General features: G+C 50.2%; 5 protein-coding genes across 5 annotated transcripts; 2 read left to right on the top strand and 3 right to left on the bottom strand.

Moving 5' to 3' along the window:
* Positions 1–1,891: 1,891 nt before the first annotated feature.
* Positions 1,892–3,108, bottom strand: BBK36DRAFT_1164697 (S-adenosyl-L-methionine-dependent methyltransferase; the record flags this gene model as incomplete). Its single annotated transcript, XM_024894678.1, has 2 exons — positions 1,892–2,822; positions 2,909–3,108. 2 exons carry the CDS (start codon positions 3,106–3,108, stop codon positions 1,892–1,894), a joined length of 1,131 nt encoding a protein of 376 aa, XP_024753456.1.
* A 988-nt stretch (positions 3,109–4,096) lies between these two features.
* BBK36DRAFT_1154958 (hypothetical protein) lies at positions 4,097–5,495 on the top strand (the record flags this gene model as incomplete). The annotated part of the gene is made up of 4 exons (XM_024893779.1): positions 4,097–4,599; positions 4,672–5,006; positions 5,058–5,318; positions 5,380–5,495. 4 exons carry the CDS (start codon positions 4,097–4,099, stop codon positions 5,493–5,495), a joined length of 1,215 nt encoding a protein of 404 aa, XP_024753455.1.
* A 174-nt stretch (positions 5,496–5,669) lies between these two features.
* BBK36DRAFT_15837 (hypothetical protein) lies at positions 5,670–7,175 on the bottom strand (the record flags this gene model as incomplete). Its single annotated transcript, XM_024897677.1, has 1 exon — positions 5,670–7,175. The coding sequence occupies one exon, from the start codon at positions 7,173–7,175 to the stop codon at positions 5,670–5,672; it is 1,506 nt and encodes a 501-aa protein (XP_024753454.1).
* Positions 7,176–10,544: 3,369 nt separating this feature from the next.
* BBK36DRAFT_1108637 (polyketide synthase) lies at positions 10,545–17,124 on the top strand (the record flags this gene model as incomplete). The annotated part of the gene is made up of 5 exons (XM_024889384.1): positions 10,545–11,144; positions 11,209–16,042; positions 16,095–16,460; positions 16,527–16,609; positions 16,672–17,124. 5 exons carry the CDS (start codon positions 10,545–10,547, stop codon positions 17,122–17,124), a joined length of 6,336 nt encoding a protein of 2,111 aa, XP_024753453.1.
* Positions 17,125–17,773: 649 nt separating this feature from the next.
* On the bottom strand, positions 17,774–21,082 carry BBK36DRAFT_1164693 (acetyl-CoA synthetase-like protein; the record flags this gene model as incomplete). The annotated part of the gene is made up of 3 exons (XM_024894677.1): positions 17,774–18,181; positions 18,279–20,687; positions 20,744–21,082. 3 exons carry the CDS (start codon positions 21,080–21,082, stop codon positions 17,774–17,776), a joined length of 3,156 nt encoding a protein of 1,051 aa, XP_024753452.1.
* Positions 21,083–21,379: the final 297 nt, after the last annotated feature.

The raw sequence follows: 21,379 nt of genomic DNA, 5'->3' as shown, positions 1-21,379 counted from the left end.
AGCAGAGCCTTACGCCATTACATGGGGGGCGTGGGATGGAGAGCTCGAGGCGATCGAAGTTTTGGCTGCTGATCAGGGACCATCGCTCTGTTATGCACTGTTGTGTGGATGCAATCGTCCAGGATATTCCCCCCTTGACAGAACGGCCACATGGCAAGTAAATTGCTCTACCCCCCCCTCCTCATCCTTAGAAGTCGGAATAGGAATAGTTGATTGAGAAAAAGAGAAATGCATCAGCTGACGGCGTGGAGAGGTAGTATTCCGTGATCTGTGTTCCAATTGTAGATTGGCGTATCTTCTGTCATTGTTATCCTTCAGCTACGGGAGGCGGAGGCCGATGTGCCCCGGCTTCGCTTGTGGCTTAGTGATTCTTCGTGTCTGACTTAGTGATTCGCCGAGCCCGCGGGATGCGGTCGTGGATGCGGAGGGCGGAGGTGGGTTGGTAAGAAGTTTGGCTCCGGTCCGAGCCTATGGCTGATGAGAACGTGCTGGAGCCTCCCGCGCATTTGCGGCGACTGAAAGGAGCGTCCGCTGTCTCGGTCCCGTGGAATGCGGCTTTCCGAGCGAACAAGTCAATGAAACGTACAGGATTTCTCGATTACAGCCGCTCTCTCATACTTGTTTCCAATCTCGAACAAAGATTCCATACTTAGTATCGCAAGCAACTCCGAGCTCAGGGGATAAACTTGCATGCCGGTATATCCGTATCATTACGAGTCTGTTATTGATGATTCCTCAAAAAAATCTTGGCTATAGTGCGAGTAGTAAGTTTGTGTGCGACTTTATTGCTTCAGAAGATTCTGGTATCGGTAGACCGGCACGCTGTATGTATGGAGAAAGACAAGCCACCAATAATTGAGCTCCTCGTCAGATCAGTGGAACCTAACTAGCTTGATCGGAGGGTTAAACTAACTAGTGGCTCTGTGATACGTTTGCATATCAAATGTAATACTACTCCGATATGCACCCATATAGCCTGTCTGCAGCTCTTGGTTCTGCCTCGGTCTTATTCGGAATAATTTCTCAAAGCAATGACTAAGTGAAAGCACCAGCAACGGTGACATACCATTGCCTTGATAAAGCCATCTGCTTGCGTTCTGAGAGAGAATTCCTGGTACTCATATATTACTAGGGATATTCTCTACTGCACTGGGAATAGCAGCACTAAAAAGGCCCACACGAGGCTATCCAGGGCCCCTTGCAAGATGACTGACTATACGGAGTACGTCATCAACAGACGCTGCCCTTTATCAAGCAGCGCTCTGAATCACTGAGGTGTAGCTTACGAAATATTCAAACGGTAAAAGAGTGTCTTTACTTGGGTGATACTAAGGGATGGAAGGCAATCCGAAGTGGCCGCCGAAAGACAATTTCGGAACTTGAAACGCATTGCTTGTAGATTTGATATCAAACACCCACGAGGATCTGTTCTCTACACCTTTTTGGTCTACTCAGTATACTTGTATACCGTGAGCTTGGCAAACTAGTCGAGACACGGAAGGATGCAACTGTAAGACGTGCATATGTAGAATTTGACAGTGCAACTGTACTTCGTACCAAATACACTCTACACTCTTATGTAGGTACTTCAAGCCACCTTCATGCAAGTGGGGTGAGGAGTAATCACACCCTCAACCAACACGTGTGCCCGGCAAGATGGTGTAGCAGTACTGGTAAGGTAGTATTTCACATGCTTCAATCCTGGATTTCGGCCATTGTGGGCCAGTATAGCTCTCACGGTGCTGTTCGATTCTCTTTCAGGATCGTCAGAGACAGCAAGAATGACATGATGGCTCCCGCCTATAGTGATCGAGAAGTGTATCTAATGCATCTGACAGCTAAGATACCTTGCTCTCATCGAACTCGCGTTCGCCTAGCTTACGTGTAGAACCTAGAGCCTCTCCAAATGGAGATAGATAAACCAACAGTTGACATCCTCATCCCGATGGTGTGCCAGAAACTCTCGCTTGGTCCTCTGCGTCCACTCCGCCAGCAGCGTATGTCCTTCTTGTTCGGTATAAGCCTCACCTAGTCCAACACGCAGAGCCTTGAGGAAGTAGCCGGACACGACCGCCATCAGCCAATCAGTCACCGTTTCAGCGTACCACTCGCTGTCCCTGTCCCGCTTCTTCTGCTTCTCGCCACCATCGCTATCGCTGTCAGTCTTCTGATGCCGCGCCCGCAGTTCGGCACCGGCCGGATGGACCACGCGCTTCTCTGAAATGTCCCTGACTGCCCACTTCCCAGGCACTCCATCCTTTGTCAGGTCGTCGAGATCTTGCAGTTTGCGGTTATAAGTGGGCACTTCAAAGGACGTAGCAGCAGCCATGGGGATCCGCCCGGCCTGGAGCATTTCGATTAGCGCTCGCCGGCAGGAATCCACCAGCCCGGCATAATTTTCTTCCCCGGTAGATGACTGGGCGACAAAGGATAGCACAAGGGCGCCTCCGGGCGCGATTTCCGCGGCTCGATGTTCGAGGAACCGGGACAGGTCTGTGCGGGATTGCTCGCGGAGCACGGATATGCGGGATGTGTCGACAGGGGACTCTCCCTCTGCCAGGGGCGGGACATGCTCCAGGTGGTGTAGACAGGCCAGCGAGAAGCCAATGGCCACGGAGGCTGATGGCGCAATCTGCTGGTAGAAGGATTTGGGCACCATGGCTGTGAACAGCCGCTTGTTCTGCTGCTGACGGGCCTCGAACGTTGCGATGTTAGAGGCGAGGATACTGAAGTCGTTTTCGGGGCGATCACTAAAAACCAGCGTGATTTGTGCATCTTCGGGTATACGGAGTGCTTGTACAATGGTAGAAAAGGGCTCAAAGCTGTGTCGTGGGTTGTAAAAATGGAGTGTCAATGGTCTTACGTTCCATCCGTTCATTAGACCACACAAAGGGATGGGTGGCCTTACGAATTGTTCCCATGGGCCGAGCCGTATTCCGCCACTGTGAGTCGACCTCTCTGCTTCAGGTCGACGGTAATTTGAGAAGCCGCTGTTTGGAGCAGCGGCAGTGTCTCGAGCATGGCTGCATGCTGCAACTCAGAATGCGAGCTATAGAAGCCCCTACCTTGCATAGGCACGTCGTTAACCAGGACGCCATTGACTGCCATGTTGGAGATGAAAGAAAGCTCAAACACTAAGGAAATCTCATATAGAGAGGGAGACAGGCACCGACTTGTTTTCCAACAAGATGAACTCGACCCCTTATGTCTAGGGTCGGCGAGTTTCCTCAGTTGGGAATGAAAGAGCATTCTGGTGAGTTGCCGAAAGGAGTTTCATTCGTCTTACGTTATCCCCTGCCTTAATTTACTATCTACCAATTGATTTGTCTCCTCGTGGTTCCCACATGCTGCCCGGGTTCGGGGATTTTCGCTTTCAAGAACTTCGTTTGACTTCTTCCGCTGAATGTCTGTGATAATGAAGGAAGGGTGCAATTCCAGGCTACGTCTCGATAGAGTGTGTGCGTACTCCGCACGACATATTCTTCATCCATGTCGTGTTCTTTAGATCTCAGCATTACATGGCGCCATCTGCAAGACACAATCGTGACTCGGCATGTCTCCGTCCGGTGGTCGCTATGGTTCCAATGTCTTGACAAGAATTCCAGAATGAATCCTTCAGCCTCTCATTTTGGTATTAATTCAGCTGAGCAATTTGATTGATTCCTCTTCCGTCGTTTTAATAGCGGCACTTGCAGTCCTGATACCACTTGAGACTAAATGTAGGGCAGTGAGGAATCAGCGGCGCGTATGATCTTGGGGCCTTCCTCGGTTGTTGTATCATCCACGTCGGTGCTTTTTTTTCTTCCCCAATACCTTCTGCTCTAGATGCAAAATCATGGAACACTCAGCTTATGGTCCTTGATGTGAAACGATAGCTCCTACAATCACGGCCAGTCCCTATCATATATTTGGGCGAGTCCTTATATAGCAATAGTAGTAGCAGCTTAGCTAGGCGTATGCCATTAGCTTCCATCGTCTAATCACATACTTGCTCCTCTACTTTAAGCACACCACCTCCATTCGAAGACAGACCATTTTTCATAGGCTACTATTCGTCTCACTTATCCCTCTCACAACCATACCATTTCAGCCAAACATGACTTCCACACTTGACAATAACATTACCCCGGACGCTCTTCCGCCCTCACTCTCACACTCGCTCTCATTGGCGTCTTCAAGCGGGAAGGTCCATATTCCCCTTCTGGTGGAGCTCTTCTGGATTCCTGCATTTCTCGCCATTGCCATCTTCCTGCAGATCCCTCAACCAGGCCCTGCGCGGGTCGCATTGGGACTGGGGGTCTTCACTACCGTCTGGACTTATGCTCTCACACACTGGGTCGCTCAGCCGTCGTTCCTCTTCAGTCCCATGTTTGGCTTTGCGGTGACGGTCAGGTGGCTGTACATGGTTGTCTTTGATACGGCAGAAATGAGCTTTGCCTATGTGGCTCAGGGGCAGACTGCCAAAGAGTCGCCGCTTGAGTTCGGATTTTGGAAGAAGATCAAATGGAGTGCTGACCTATGGTTCTCTTGGCGCGGTGTCGGTTGGAACTGGGAGGTTTCGAGCATCCCGCATCCAATTGGGAAGATCACCTCTCGAGGGTATGTTCACGTAAACCCGCCCCAAGTCTTCCCATCTCGTATAGGCCTCCGCTTATCCAATTCTTCCACCAGCCGATGGCTGGCAGTCGAGACTGCAGCCGCCATCGCAAACTTTGCCGCGCAAAAGATTACCATTGATCATATCTTCTGCCGCTATTATCCCTCTAGCAACACCGTCGAAGCTTTTACTGGTCTCTCACTGTTCCAGCGGCTCTGGATCAGCATCGTTCATTTGGCTCTAGGTTGGTTGTTTTTGGACAACGCCAACCGCCTCATTGCCATTGTCGCCGTTGCAGCTCGTCTCTCGCCTCCTGAGAACTGTCCTCCCAGTTTTGGTAGCCTAACGGAATGTTACACAGTCAGGAACTTCTGGGGTAAGGCCTGGCACCAGACTTTCAAATGGGTGCGTACGTCAATCGAGTAAGACTATCTATGATTGGCCGATGCTGACAAGCAAGGGGGCGAGCAGAACTTCAACACCACAGGTGAACTAGTGGCCAGGAGCACTGCAGCCAAGAAGGGATCCTTGCTTCGCAAGTATGCGAAACTCCACACTGCCTTCCTCATGTCCGGAGTCCAGCATTATGTGGCCACCCTATTTGTCCCATCCCCTACATGGGCTTGGGCCATGTGTGGCCAGATGGTCATGTATGCAATCATCATTACGGTTGAGGATACGTTGAAGGGGCTGGGCGAGCGGATGGGACTGAGACCAAGCTGTAAGCAAGCCTCTAATCCTTTACTCTATGTACCTTTGTGAACAGTAACTAAGTCAAGCAGTCCTCACATATCTCGCTGGTTATCTCTGGTGTGCTTTCTGGGTTCCCTTTGTGTATCAGTATGTATTCATCTATGACATTGATGTCGGCTTTTTCGATGGCAGCTGCCCTATCTAGCAGTTATATCAAGCTAGATTCCCAATCCTCTGTATTTTCATTTGTTTCATAAGTCTTTCTGACCTTCATGGATGACTTTCAAGTTGGGATGGTTGTATAAGGATATGTAAATGAAATGCGGGCAATCGAGTGTATTATAAAACGCGAATAAACAACCTAGGAATATTTACCAACTCATCGATCAAGTGTCCGGTGGTCTGGAAACTGGGAGTGCATCTTGAGCCTCTCCGAAATCAAATCCAATCCATCTCGAAGGTCCTCCTCCTCTCCGCGGATGTCCTTGCCGATAATGTTGCTTATGAAAGCTCCAGGGTGACTCTGATCCATGTTCGGACGCGCCTCGTTGATTCGTGCAGCTAACAGCCGGATTTTATGGCGGATCTCTTCCGTATGCTGAGAAATCAACTGTACGAGCAAGGCAATCTGTAGGCGAGGGCTTACTACTGTATGCAGAGTGCCAATTTGAACGGGAACAAAGTCGGATAGCTCGAAGTGCTGTGTCTCGGTTGTCGCCATCGAGTTGACTAGCATGTGTACTAGGTTCTTGTAGCTTCGCAGGATTTGGATGTAGCAGATGAGAGCCAACCTGATCTCCACAGTGTCGACTGTACCGGTAGAACTGTATTGCTGCTGCTGTTGAGCTGCTTGTTGTTGCCGTTTAGGTTGCTTCATGCCAAACGTAGCCCATTCAACGTGGAATGACGGGTCTTCGGCAGATGATATGGATGCATCGCCAACTGACGGTGCGTGAGGTGTGTGTTGCCTCTGATGTGTCGCTACTGGGCTGGATTCGGCCGTACGGGGTGGTAGTATTTGGTTCAAGACCTCGATGAACTTCTGGGCAACCTGGACGGTCTGGTTCATGATGACACGGAGCTCTGCTGCTTGGGGTGGCCTCCGAGTTTGAATTCCGTGAAGTTTCAGTTGGATCTGAGACAGCAGTGATATCGGGTCCATGATGGGGGGATCGGCCAGCTCGGATGGGCAGTGGTCTATTGATCCTATTGCGGAATCACTACCAGCGGCTCCGGGCAACACCATGAGCGAGGGATCCAATGGATCCATGTGTGAAGAGGCCGGTGGCTCTGAGGTTGCTTTGTCATCGAGGAGATCTGACCACGCCTCGTCGTGATAGTTGTTGCATTGACTACCGAAGAGGCCGGGTGTCGCCACAGACATTGTTGGATCTGGATAGTGGTCAAGAGACAGTGGCCAGACATCAAAAGGCGTGGAAACGAGGCTTTGGTTCATGGGAGTTGCGGTACAGGCCATCCTGTGAGGCTCTGCAGTCGGAGAATTTGCTTTGTCGGCAACGTTGTCCACGGAGAAGATCGAGGCCGTGTCCATCGTTGAAGTATTCTCGTCTTGACTTGTTGTTGCCGTCGTCGTCGTCGACATCGATACCGTTGTAATCGTTCTTGAGAGGTCTTGGTTGGGAACAGCCATGAAGCTACTCTCCTGGCCTCTGTATTTGGCTTCCTCCTGCTTGCTTTCCTGCTTCTGCCGTTTGCTCGGCCGTCCTAGGCGGAGAGGAGGACTAAAGACACACTTCTCGCCAGCTTCTTTGCATCGTCGACATGGATTTTCATCATTGGCTGAGGTACGAGTACATCGTTGCTTTCGTTTGTGACATCTATCACAGGACAACCGAAGTAGTTGAGGACCACCAAACAGCAACATGATGAATAAACGGAACGAGCGATGGAGAGATATAGGGAAAGATGTGACAAGGAAGCGGGGTCTGTAAGCAGAAGGAAGATGAGGTGGGCTGTGGAGAGATGATATGAACGATTGGGCCTTGATGAAGGTAAATATGGCTTTCTGTGCCTCCAATATCCGCCCTAAACGCTACTTGCCGCTGTTGCACTTCGTATTCATCTGTGAGCAGTGGCGTCTCTGAAACGATCAGAGTAGTATTATCCGATCTGGAACAAACAGTCCTGCAGGATCTCTCGTGGGCTGACAGGACTGAATGAGCAGCGAGTGAGTCCCCGGGCAGTTGCTGTTCTTGATACAAACAGTCAACCAGGTACCATCAAACAGTACCTGCGGAAGGGCTCGGTGGTCTTTCGTACCTCCAAGGGATCATAAGATCATAGCATAGACGCACCTTGTCTCTCTTCACTTAGCTCACTCCTCCCACCGCGTTATTTATACACCAGGTAGGGAGGGTGGCTGTGGTTCGATGGACAATCTCACGGACGGTGACAGTTATTTGGCCATGCATACCGAACAGGCCATTTTCGTTCTCGCAACACACCAATAAAGCAGAGCTGTGAGATAAATGAATGTAGATTATACTAGGCGCCTTTTGCACAAGCGCTGACGGGGACCAGGGGTGAAGATCACATTGCAGCGAGTAAGATGGTCTGGCAGCTTCCGCACACATGTGCGTATAGGGATGGACGGAATTTCATACATGATTGGGTAGTATCTGGCAAGTAACTAGACTAACAATCGGAACAGGGGCGGTTCCCGATGAGGTATCAGTTTCGAAATAATTGAGGATTTGTTCTAACATCCCAGCAGACAGCAAAAGTGGATAATTATTGACATGGACCAGACGGGCTATTCCATGTATTGGCAGGTTGCGAGCTTTGCAGAGTTCGGAGAGCGAAACGATGTAATGCCCCTTATAAGATAATTGGGATAGTTGTCAACACTCAACTTTCAGCAAGTATTGCCTCGGATCCCATTTCTCATAGCTCAACGAGGTAGAATTCCAGAATTATCGACGCAACCAACATGACCCTGGTTATTCACACAACCGCCCGTATTGTTCAGTCCCAATTCCTTATGTATGCCAGGTTAAGCACGTAGTATTCGCAACTCGCAACAACGCACACAACGCTTCTCGGTAGGGGTAGCATTAGCATTCATCCCCGTTCCCGCTTGCCTACGCAACCCAACATGACTTTATTATATGGGCCCGGTGATCCGCTTACCCTTTCCTTCTAGCTTCAGCCTGCTGATGGGGTACAAAGCGACGTGCTATTGTCAGCGCTAGGAGGCGAAGGATTCTGGTTGCATACGCGGACCCTTGCTTGCTATAATTCCATTGACAAGAGTTCCTGTTTACACACCCTGGATCTCGTCGGTCCTCGTTGCTTTTTGTCTTCTCTACCCCCTGCCTTTAAATGATACAATTGCAGGGTGCGACGACCACCAGCATGACGCAACGGTTAGGTACAGATCGGGAAACTGTGGGCGGAATCGAGCGTTTGCGCTATGCTGAAAGCAAATGTGATGCGTGTGTAAGTGGTTAGGCAACTAGCAGATGGACCAAGGGAGATCGGATATTCCATAATCATTATGCTGCCGACGGACTTTCTACACTAAATGGTTTTAATGTAATCAGGTTTCCGATTTCGTACAACTACTTATACAGATGCCTGTACACCGGTGGCTTACATCGCATCGTGTGCAAAGTTCCGCATCTTCTATCGTGTGCGGGGTGCGATCCCCGTTTACTGGAGTTGGCATCCAAGAACGGCATTTCGTATGCACTTAGCAATCCTGCCATCGAGTATGTTACAGAACTGATAGAAGAACTTGTTGTATGTTTCCTGGAAACAGTGCTATAGGAAGCTTCTACGAGCAACGAAGTGCTGAGTTAATAGACGTCCAGGAGCCTGTCAGGCCTTTCCCTTCACTATCAGGCAATGAAGGAATACAGCCTTACGGCAAAGACGTTCCAGCAAATCATACAGACGGAATCACGTGATCCGTACTCTTCCTTTTCTGATCTTCTTCTCTAATCTCTCATCGGCCAGCCATCTTCGACTGCGCCCCCAACTGTCTGGAACGATGTAGGCATAGAAGGCCACGGTGACAGATCTACATTAAAGCTGAGGGGCTCTCCACGCTGTACTGTACAAGTACTACAGTGGGGAGCAAGTAATTTCGAGCCGCTTCCACAGTGCGCTGCTTATTACATATAAAAATCTAAATATATAACTTCTATATATCTCTTTAATTCTATGTTATATTAAAAAGATAACTATATTTTACATTTCCTAATAGCAGAATAACTATACTATATAAGAATTAATTTTCTTTATAATTATTTAAATCTATTATTTATGCTTAAAGTAAGGTGGTGAGCTTGATATTAAGCGTTTTACTGTATTATGCGCTATAAGACCGCTATAAGCTTGCTACAGCCAGTGCGAATTATAACTGCAAAGTATTGCTACACTTTAACTAACATTTTCCACTTTATAACTATAGAATAAATTAAAAATATATATATATTATAAAATAATAGCTATTAAACTATTAGTAATTTATTTTAATTTTATATTTCATTATATTAGGAGCTCTGTGGCTGTAGTTTAATAAGTAGCATTTTGCGGGGATACTGTGCGCGGCTCGAAACTTTTTGAGACCCACTGTACCTATCCAGTATTACTTCCCATCTCACGCTACGGTCCACCGTGAGGGACGTGCTAAGATGACATATCCCGGCTCTAGCACCTTTCGGGTCCAGACATGTGGAAATCCCGGGATATAAATAAAATAATACGGAGCATAACACAGTTCATCAGCAAAAAGAAGCCGACACGGACCAAACGCCGACACGTTGAAGGGAAATGTCGCAGGTATTTCCGAAAGCAGCCAAATCTGACGATAGGCACACTTGCAAGGGGTATTGTTGCTATTCTTCTCTCATCTTTTTCGCTTGTGCTCTTCTGGACGAATGGAAGTCTCAGAATCTGTTACTGGTTATCAGGGAAAAGGCGCGATTGTGAAGACGGAATAGTCTTGAGTGTTTGTCTTGAAATGATAGCCAGGGTGGCAAAGCGGCCGTAATCTCGCATACTCCGAGGCTTAGTTGACAGTTTCACGACAGGACGCTTATCAATGCGTCTGTAACATTTATATATGGTACAGCGATTTGTGTAGTCGATGCTCTGTAGAATGGGTGTGATGAACATTTAGCCAACCGTGGCAGTTGAATCATCATACGAGCCTTCAGGCCACCCATTCGAGGTATACAGATCGAGAGCCGACAGCTATCCTACGATCTAAACATAGGCGGGCATCGACATGGCCAGTGTATCCGGAGTCGTCTTTTCTCCGCAGAGCCGTGCGCCCTCGAAGCTGTATCTGGACTATATCCGCGAGATACTCACCGGATCGGCCATCTACTCGCCGCTTTGCGAGGCAATCTCGGGGCTTTCCGCAACGTGGTTGGCAATTGCAAACTATCAGCCAAGAATCTCCTCTCTGGAGCAAGGCCTGGCTCTTGCACGATATTTCCCGAGATGGATCGCGACGGGAGAGTCTTCAGGGCTGGAGAGCAGCATGTCGGGGGTCGTCACATTACCTCTCCTGACAATAATACACGCGGTTCAGTATGTCGAGTATCTACGGGAGGCCCGTATCACACACTCGGAACTGCTCCAAGATCTGCGGGCCGGTGGCGCCCAGGGGTTTTGCGCTGGATTGATAATGGCCATTGTACTGGCTACGTCAAAGGACGAATCACAACTAATAAATAATGCAGCGAAAGCCGTCCGAATAGCCTTTGCAATCGGGGCATATGGCGAGATTGGCTGTGATGCAAAGTCAACAACTTCTACAACAATGGTGGTAAGGTTGAGATTAGGCTCTGAAAGAGAGCAAATCAACCGCGAATTTCCAGAGGTATGACACTGTCATTGGCTCCAAGTTTGACTCAAAGGCACACATACTAAACAAAGAAATATAGTCCTATATCTCTGCCATATCCGATCCCAAGACGATAAGCATTATTGCCCCATCATCCCAGATTACCGCCATCCAGGCGTATATAGAGGCACTAGGCCTCTCGTTCAAGATGGTCCACATGCGAAGCAACATCCACAATCTGAACAATGTCACTCTCGCAGAAGAGTTGCTGGAATTTTGCTTGCGAGACGCAGACTGGCAGTTACCCAACAGCGATAATCTCCAAGTTCCTGTACGATCTAATAGGAATGGACAAATTCTTTCGGACTGCTCGCTTACAGCTGAGATCATCAACACTATTCTTACCGCTTGCTGCGACTGGGATACGGTCATGAATAGTGTAGCGCAAGATCTTGGCCGAGCCGGGAAATCCCACCGGATAGCTATGATTGGCCTGGGAGACTGCATACCTCTCCCGCCGTTTCAGAAGAAGGGCATCGAAATCACCAAAGTGGATGCTATGAGCTTCACAGACGACGCAAAGGGACTGACGAACGGTGCCGTCTTCTCAACCCCGGATTCCTTCCCTTCCAATTCGATCGCCGTTGTAGGCGCTGCTTGTCGATTACCGGGGGCAAATACACTGGAGGAGCTGTGGGATCTCATTTCCCGAGGAGAATCGCGGCTGGAAACGCTGCGTCAAGATCGCGTCAAGCTAGAAGAATCCTTCCGGGCATCACAGGACAAGGACTGGGCCACACAGCGAAAATGGTTCGGAAATTTCGTTGACGGGGTGGCTGAGTTTGATCACGGCTTCTTCGGTATAAGTCAGAAAGAAGCGGCATACATGGATCCCCAGCAGCGGCTCCTGCTGACCTGCGCGTACGAGGCGATGGACGCCAGCGGTTATCTCCACAGCCACAGGCGAGAGAATGGCGATCCGGTCGGCTGCTTTATCGGCGCGAGTTATACCGAGTATAACGAGAATTCCAACGCTTACGCTCCTTCTGCATTCGCCGCAACAGGAACGATTCGAGCATTTCTTTCAGGCAAAATCAGCTACCACTTTGGCTGGACGGGCCCCTCCGAGGTCATTGACACGGCGTGCTCAGCGTCGCTAGTTGCTGTTCATCATGCAGTTCGAGCGATCCAGTCTGGAGATTGTTCCATGGCTCTCGCTGGCGGCGTGAATATCATCACCGGAATCCACAACTACATCGATCTCGGCAGAGCGGGTTTTCTCAGTAAAACGGGTCAATGTAAGCCTTTTGATGAAGCCGCGGATGGGTATTGTCGTGCAGACGGAGTTGGGCTTGTTGTATTGAAGCCGCTCAAGCAAGCAATTGCTGATGGGAATCACATAATGGGTGTTATTCCTGCGACAGCTACAAACCAGGGCGGCTTGTCTCATGGCATCACAGTTCCGCATGGAGATGCTCAGAAGGCGCTCTACCGCCAAATCATCAAGACTGCCCGAATTGAGCCGGACCAGGTGACATATGTCGAGTCACACGGGACAGGTACTCAGGTCGGAGATCCTATCGAAATCTCCAGCATTCGCGAAGTCTTTGGAGGAGGGTCCCGACAATCGATTGTGCATATTGGATCCCTCAAGGCCAACGTAGGACACAGTGAAACCGCTGCTGGGGTTGCCAGCCTTCTCAAGGTTCTCACCATGTTTGCTCACAAAGGCATTCCTCCGCAAGCTGGTTTCAAGACGCTGAATCCGAAAATCCCCGCTCTCGAGCTTGATAACATGAGAATCGCCACTGACCTCGTTTCATGGGATGCAAAACTACGTATAGCTTGTGTCAACAGTTATGGGGCCTCGGGAAGTAACGCGGCACTGATCTGTGCGGAATGGATTGCCGAGGGAGAGACACGGAGAGCCGATACGTCGTCTTACCCAGTGTTTCTGAGTGCCCATACCAAGGACAGTCTGAGAGACTCCGCAAACCGATTGGCCTCGTACCTACAGGGTCCCGGAAAAGCGTTGAGCATTGGAAGCGTATCGTTTACTCTGAGCCAACGCAGAAGACATCACCGATTTCGATGGTCCACCACCGTCCAGGGCCTATCTGACTTGACCAAAGAACTGGGCTCTGATGTGGTAGGAACCTGTGTCGAGATCCCCAAGACAAGGAAACCCGTTGTTCTGGCATTTTCTGGTCAGTCGAAGACGAAAGTTGGCCTTGATCCCACTCTCTGTGATGCATATCCCCACTTTCGGAATTACCTGGGGCAATGCAACGGCATACTGCGAAGCTTGGGCTATGCAGACATCATGGCTTCTCTTACTCAAACAGAGGCAGTCACGGACGTCGTCGCCCTTCATGCGGGTACATTTGCCGTTCAATATGCCTGTGCCAAAAGTTGGCTAGACGGCGGATTGCAGGTTGACGCAGTGATTGGCCACAGTCTCGGCGAGTTGACGGCGTTGGCTGTATCCGGTGTCCTATCTCTGGAAGATGCCCTGGGTTTGGTTGCGAAGCGAGCTTCGTTGATAGAGAGCAAATGGGGCTCGGAAACGGGAGCCATGCTGGCGATTTACTCAGACCTCGAGACCGTTCAACGAATCCTTGCGAGCTCAAACACGGTAGCCGTGGAAGATCGCCTCGAGATTGCCTGTCACAATAGCCCTAGCGCTCATGTTGTTGTCGGAAAGCGATCATCTATCGCTCGAGTCGAGAAGCTCATCGATAGTAATCCTCACCTTCACGGCACGCGATATCAGCGTCTCGACGTAAGCCACGGCTTTCACTCGAGGTTGACTGAGCCGCTAATCCCGGATCTCATCAAGTTCTCAAATACTTTGACGTTCAATGAGCCTCTCATTCCGCTGGAGACATGCACAGAGTCACCTGTTCGAAGCATCGCGCCAAGTTATATCGCAGAACACTCGAGAAACGCAGTCTACTTTACTTCTGCCGTTCAGCGTGTCGAAAGCCGTCTTGGTCCTTGCATCTGGTTAGAGGCCGGGTGGCATACCCCAATCATCCCTATGATAAAGAAGGCTGCTGCAAAAGCCGAGATGCACAGCTTCCACTCATTAAATGGCTCGTCTGCCGCCGTCACCAATATCACAGCTGCTCTCTGGAAACAGGGCCTTCCAGTTTCTTGGTGGGCGTTCCTCTCCCTAGAAGAAGACCCAAAGCTCAACCACATCTGGCTGCCGCCATTCTCTTTCCAACGATCTCGCCATTGGCTAGATCATATAGATCGAGCGATCGAAGTTCAGCAGTTACAGGGCTCAATTCAGAATCCCGACGGCCAGGTACTTCAGAAACCAGCTCAGCTGGTAAGCTTTGTCGGCGCTTCAGGGACAGACGATGAATTCCAACTCTTCACACAGGGTGAAAAGTACAGCAAAATGGTCATAGGCCATGCTGTTCGCCAAAGGCCTCTTTGTCCGGCTTCTATGTACATGGAAGCTGCCGTCATGTGCGCTCAGGAAAGAGGCTTCGACTTTGATAGGCAAACGATCCGATTCCGCAACATTGGGTTCCATAATGGCCTGGGGTGCGACGATAGTCGTGACGTGAGCGTTATGTTGGGACTGAATGCGGAATCAAGTGCTGCTGGCGCATGGCGATTTTCGGTCAACAGCTCGAAGAAGGATGACGCAAAGTCTGTGAAGACGAAGCATGCGGATGGACAGTTTGATGCCTCACCAGGGTCGCCCGACTTTCACATATACGAGGCACTGATCCTGGATCGCATGGCGGCCCTTCTCAAGGACCCGAATGCAGAGCACCTTATGAAGAGGACCGCGTATGCTCTGTTCTCGAGAGTCGTCGAGTATGCCGATCTGTTAAGAGGAATCTCCTCCATTACTCTGTCTGAAGGACAAGCTATCGCAGAGATTGAGGTCCCAGGCGAGATGTTCATCAGTCGCGAGAGTACCGTCGACCGTTTCATGGACGCCATATCTCTGGACACCTTTATCCAGGTCCTCGGCTTATTGATCAACACGAGCGGCAAGACTGTAGGCGATGAAATATTTGTTGCAACAAGCATTGAAAACATGACAATTCTTCCCTGCGACTTCTTGAACCAGAGACGCTGGAGTGTATACGCTATGTTTGGCATGGACGGAGATCGACGAGCTGTTGGGGACGTCTTTGTCTTCTCTGCTGAAGGCAAGCTCGTCGTCTTCGGGTCGCGAATCTCTTTTACCAAGATCCAAGCAAGTGTACTTGAAGGGCTCCTTGACGGAAATAGCCCACGACCGATCATTGCGAAATCTCAGCGACCTGAGGGTAAAGCTGTGCCCAATGGAGTTCACGGGGTGCGCGAAGATAACCACATCGCTACGGAAACTTCCGTACATCTTGTCAATACGCCGCCCGAAAACCCTCAAGGTCCAGCTCACAGGTTTGCCGACGTCAAGGTGCTGATAGCCAGTTACATCGGTCTGTCAGCTTCCGACATTGGCGAGGACGAAAGCTTCAGCAGCCTAGGCTTGGACTCACTATCCTCTGTTGAACTTGCCGATGAGCTGCGAGTCAAATTTGGAATTGAGGTTTCGCCGACCGACGTGCTAACAATGCAAGTGAGCGAGCTGAAGAAAGGGTTCGCGTCTGATGATGCGAAGTCGACTGGTGTCAAAGAACCGGAGATAACGAAGCTCACAAATGGATATGTCAATGGAGATGCGAATGGACATGTCGTGCAAGCCAGTGCGCTGGCAAACGGCCGTGTGAATGGGCAAGTAAATGGACATGCCAACAGCTATACAAACGAGACCAGCGGACATCATCTGGAGAAGCCATTGAAGCCGCGACAGTACACGAGGCACCGTGTCGAAACGGTCACTTACAAAGAGATTGACGGCATCCAGATCCCGGCAGACATCTTCATCCCGCTAGAGCTACCCTCGGAGGCTATGCCCATAGGTACCTACCAACAGGCCGACTAATCCCCCATGACAAAACTGACTATCAACAGCACTCATGATTCACGGCGGTGGCCATCTAACGCTCTCGCGGAAAGCCATTCGGCCGTCTCAGACATCGTTTCTACTGGCGAATGGGATTCTGCCTATCAGTCTGGATTATCGACTTTGTCCTCATGTCAACATCATTGACGGACCTATGGCAGATGTGCGAGATGCCTACGCCTGGGCAAGGAAGGATGTTCCCCTGCTGCTACAGGAGAAAGGCATAAGGGTGGACGGCTCTAAGATTGTCGTTATTGGCTGGTCCACGGGAGGCCACCTCGCATTGACTACTGCTTGGACTACCCCCGCCCTGGGGTTGCCTCCTCCGTTGGCTATTCTAGCGTTTTACTGCCCTACACATTACGATCCTTCAGGTATGTTTAGGCCATCTCACTTCTTTTTTTCTTTTGTAAGGTCAAGTTTACTAAAGATGAAACTAGATGATTCATTAATGATGGGCAAAGAATATCAGCCTCGCACAATGTCCATGTCCGAAATACGAAAGGCGTTAGGAACGCAGACGGTATGTCCTTTTGCAATCACAGATCCAGATATCAGAGGTACTCAGACATCAAATATATACAGGCGACAAGTCACGCATTCAGTAGGACTGATACGACCGGCTTGGGCTGGCTCCAACGGGGAGATCCTCGCTCAGAGCTCGTCCTCGCTCTTGTCAAAGAGAAGAATGGCATGGCTATCCTCCTAGATGGGATTCCTACTGATGGGGACACTCTACAAGCCCCTGAGCCACAGCGAGTTGCAGCAATCAGTCCGTTGGCTCAGGTCCAAAAAGGCAACTACCATACGCCGACGTTTGTGATAATTGGCGATGAGGATGAAGTTGTTCCCTTTCACTCGTCGGTTGACTTCGTCGATGCTTTGAGCAAGCAGGGGATCAGACACGGGTTCATTCCGGTGCCAGGTCAGCGACACATTTACGACTTGACGCTTACGCCAGGGATGGCGGAATGGGAGCAGTGGGTGGCTCCGGGCTACAGATTCTTGTTTCAGATTCTTGGTATCATTGCTCAGTAAATGTCTCTTTAATTTCTTAGAGAGGTACGGCGTTGGTCCTGGGTCTATGGTTGGCGCAGGCATTTGGTGAGGACTTGCATAAACAGTGGCTATTGGCGTACGAGCATTTGCGGAACAGAATTAATTACGGTTCACTAGCTCTTATTTACAAGCATAAAGAGATCGGTTTAATGTAAGAATGCGGAAACTAACTCGTTGACTGCACGCCCAGGGCTAAAAGTCCATGAAGCACACTAGAACGGCAAAATCCTGCACTCTGGGTGAAGCCAGAGAGTTGACACATCCCAGCAACTTCTGAATTGAGAAGGCTACCTAAGTGTTTTTTAAGTTACCAACACACCACAACCAAACCGTTGTCCTTATTGGCGGAAGATCCATGCACAAGTTTCCGCATCTCTTAATCGCCGATGTTCTAATATCATGTTCCCATCGGTGAATTCCGTGGTTTCTACTGACCTGGCCCCAGTCAAGACACTGCCCGGCAAAGCTATGCATATCGATATAAATATATTAGCAAAGGGACAAATTATGTCGACTCAAATATGCCAACTCGAGTGTACGTTGATGCTATTTGGCTATTAATATATTGTATGCTGACGAACGTATCTTGTCACTTATCAATGTCGATTCTATCAACAAAGCCTGTTCATTAAGTGAGGTACCCTACTGATCTCCAATAATTGACGTATCCAGCAATGGTTTCCTTATCCAAGGCCTTGAGACTACGCAGTGTAGCCGAGCTTTTGCGGCTCACATCGGTGCCCATGACGACCGCCCCAGAAGACGCGATGCGGAAGTAAAGCTTAAAGAACTCGTACAGTTTCTTAACGGGATAAGCGTCGGCGTCCCTATCGTTCGTAGAGGCGACCTGCTCCAGCCAGTCGTCAAAGAGGAGTGTATCTGTGATGCCGAGCTCGTTCCCGATAATGCCCAAGACCTCTGTCCACGGTTGTCTGACGGGGTTCTCCACGTGGGCGACCAAGCCTGGGGCATCTGGGGCGAGCAGGAGTTCCGCCACCGTTGCCGCGGCATCATCTACTGGGATCCAGGAAACAGTCTGTGATATCAAGCGTTAGTGCTTACCCGGTTACAATTGAGGGTGTGTATGTTCGCCGACGAACATGGGAGGGGGTAAGAGAGAGGGTTATGCATACGCCTTCAATCGTCGGTAGGATTCCTAAGCCCTGCGAGGTGCGGACAAGCATGGGGATCTGCTCAGTCACATTCCAGGCTCCCGTCTTCCGAGAGCCAGTCAGCTGTCCGCATCGGACAATTGTGACCTCCAGGTTGTTACTGTAGAGTGAGGCCGCCTCTTCGAGCATCTTCTCACAGACTAACTTTGCATCGGCGTATCCGATGCCACAGGCGGCGCTTTCCACGTCCAGCGGCTCTTCCGGAATGGTCTTCCCAGGAGCGATGAGCCCCAGCTTGGCGAGGGCAGATATGGACGAGATGAAGAGGAATCGGACCTTTTGCGGTGCTTCAACAGCGACTTTCACAAGGTTCTTGAGGTAGGCGAACTGGTAGCCGAAGGATGGCAGCCGCATGTGAAAGTCCATGGGCCAAGCTGCGTGTAAGACGTGAGTGATTGTCCTGGACATCATGCCGATGACCATTGGAGGAAGTCCCAAGCTGTCTGCGGTCGGGTCAATTTCCAGGGCCGTGATCTTTGCCCATTGATCGTCGGTCAGTTTGATGCCCTTCGTCTCTAAAGCGACTCTATCGACTTTGGCCGCTCCTGGAATAGGGCTGATGACGCTGCCTGGGCGTTTTCGCTGCAGACAGACAACCTTGCCGACTTGAGGGGACTTGGCAAGCTCTCCCAGAGCGTGGGATCCCAGACCTCCTGAACTGCCTGTCAGAAGCACCACTGCTCCCTGGATAAGCTTGGAGAAGGCCCCAGGGGCTCCGTCCTGAATTTGAAGGCCTTTGGTGGAATACTGTTGAGCATAGCTTTCAACTTCCTTTGCAACAGATACGCTCTCTGTGTCCGTAGAACCACTGACTTGTCTTAGAGCATTCGCAATGGCTTTGACTGTGGGATTCACGTATATGAAATCCTTTCCAATCACATCCTGAGGCGTTTTTGAAGCAGCTGAAAGAAGAATTCGTCGCAGCGTTGTTGCTTGTAGAGAGTCGAGTCCCAAGTAGAAGAGATTGTCATCAATTGTCCACGCATCGGCCTTGACTCGCAGTTTCAATCGCTTCTGAATTAGTTCTTTGAGCTCCTGCTCCAGGTGGTCGTAGTTGAGCGGTGCTTCCTCAATGGCGCCATTCTCGAGGTCCTGATACACCTGCGCGATTTCAGCCTCAAACAGTTTAAAGACCTCTTTTCGAGCAATCGATCCCTTGTCGGTTCTCGGAATTGTGACGGTCGACGGAACGACAATGACGGCAATGGGCGAGTAGATCCTCGCGGTGGCATCCATGCGCTCTCCAGCCTGGACAATGATAGGCCAGATCTCCTTCTTAAAGTCCTCCTTTTCATCGTCGTTGATGGGACTTGCAGGCTCCACAATGACACCAATTTCGAACTGATTCTCACCAAAGGCTATTGCCGACTTGGCCAATCCAGACTCAGTCAAGGCAGTTTCCAGCAGTAATGGGTTGACCTTTTCACCAGTCGCAAGTACGACCACATCGTCGTCTCGTCCCACGGCGGCAAAATCCGTCTCGGGGAACTTTTCGCTTCGAATTAGTTGATCTGCAATCTCGAATGGCTTCTCAGCGCCGAAAGGGAAGACTGTAAGTCTAAACCTTTTCTCGCCATTAATGGGCGGGAGCTCTGTGACCTTGAAAAGCATGTCCTTTCGCAGTCTGAAGTACTTCCAATCGTAGCCATCTTTGGGCGCAAATGTCTTCGTCAACGGGCCTGTTTCCGTCGTCCCGTAGAGGTTCAGTAGCTTGATGCCCGCAGCTGCTGCAGATGCTCCGAAGCCAGCGCTCAGAGCACTTCCTCCCGTTCCAACAAAGTCCAATTTGGCCAGAGCCTTCAGACCAACTTCATTCGGCAGAGCAGCCATGTCTTCGAGCAGAAAAGGCACAGTCAGCATGCCGGTTGCGCCAGAGGTGTTGATAAGGTCGACAATCGATTCCGCATCGGGAATTCCGTCAGAAGCAGGGAAACACACTGTCTTTCCAATGGCCATCGACAGTCCTGGGGCCAGAAGGCCAAATCCGTGGAACAAGGGTAGTGTAGAAATAACAATGCCTTGAGCCTCCTCCTCCGTATCAAAGTCACCGTGACTGACGGAAAATACGAGCTGTCTGTGAGTGAGGGCGATCGGCTTTGGAAGGCCTGTCGTTCCAGAGGAATGCAGAAGCACAATGTTGGCGTCGACATTGTCCGGGTAAACAGACTGTCTCTTCACCGCTTTGTCTGCTGAGACATCATAGAAAGTGCTGTACGGCTGACCAACGTGAATGTCGATGATCTTGACGTTGCCGAAAGCTCCCTTTGTGGCCAAGGCGACTCTCTGAGAAACGATGAGGGATGAAGCTTCAGTGCTTTTCAGGAGGTGGAAGATGGCCTCAGGACTCAGACGGGCGGAGAGGACAAGCGGCTAGCAAGGTCAGATTCGAACAATGAGGAAATACGGGAGGGAGGGGTACCACGAACGGGGATTCCCATGGACACGAGAGCAAACTGGTGCACTAAAAGACCAAAGTCACTCTCCATCAGCAAAGCAACTGGCGGTCTTTCTGTAAGGCCATTCTTTGTCTTAATCTCCGGCAGCTTGACATTGTCCGTAATCCATTGGGCGCACTGGTCGATAGCGACCTTGAATTGGGCATTGGTGACCTTAACCCATGGCGCGTTTGATCGAGCCTGAATGCAGAGAAGGTGATCGGGGTTGTGGACAGCATTGAAGTCAACCAGCTCTGGCAGAGAGTGGATGTAGTTCTCCTTTCTCTCCGCAGAGAAGAAATCGACATTGGCCTTCGCAAACGGACGCATAGTATTCGCGTATCGTGGGCACTGTAACGTTGGCTAGGTAATGGCTTGAGGTGTATAGGATCCTCGTAGAGAGTATGGATATGTTTATATATAACTACGCTATGTGATGTAGTCCACGGCCACCATATACGAATCGGTGGAATATCACCGACACTGTGCTATTTTACGACTTGGGCTCCAGGTAGTAGTATCGGACGCTTGGCTACCCGTAAATTGACCAAACTTCATTTCACACGGTACCTTGCGCTATAGGTGACATATATTCCAAGAGCTTGGATTGTGTCATGCAAATTGCAA

This window comes from Trichoderma citrinoviride (genome assembly GCF_003025115.1).
Source record: "Trichoderma citrinoviride strain TUCIM 6016 unplaced genomic scaffold BBK36scaffold_1, whole genome shotgun sequence".
In the NCBI taxonomy this organism is placed as follows: Eukaryota; Fungi; Ascomycota; class Sordariomycetes; order Hypocreales; family Hypocreaceae; genus Trichoderma; species Trichoderma citrinoviride.
The sequence above is the reverse complement of the archived record's forward strand: the minus strand, read 5'-3'. Positions and strand labels throughout refer to the sequence as shown.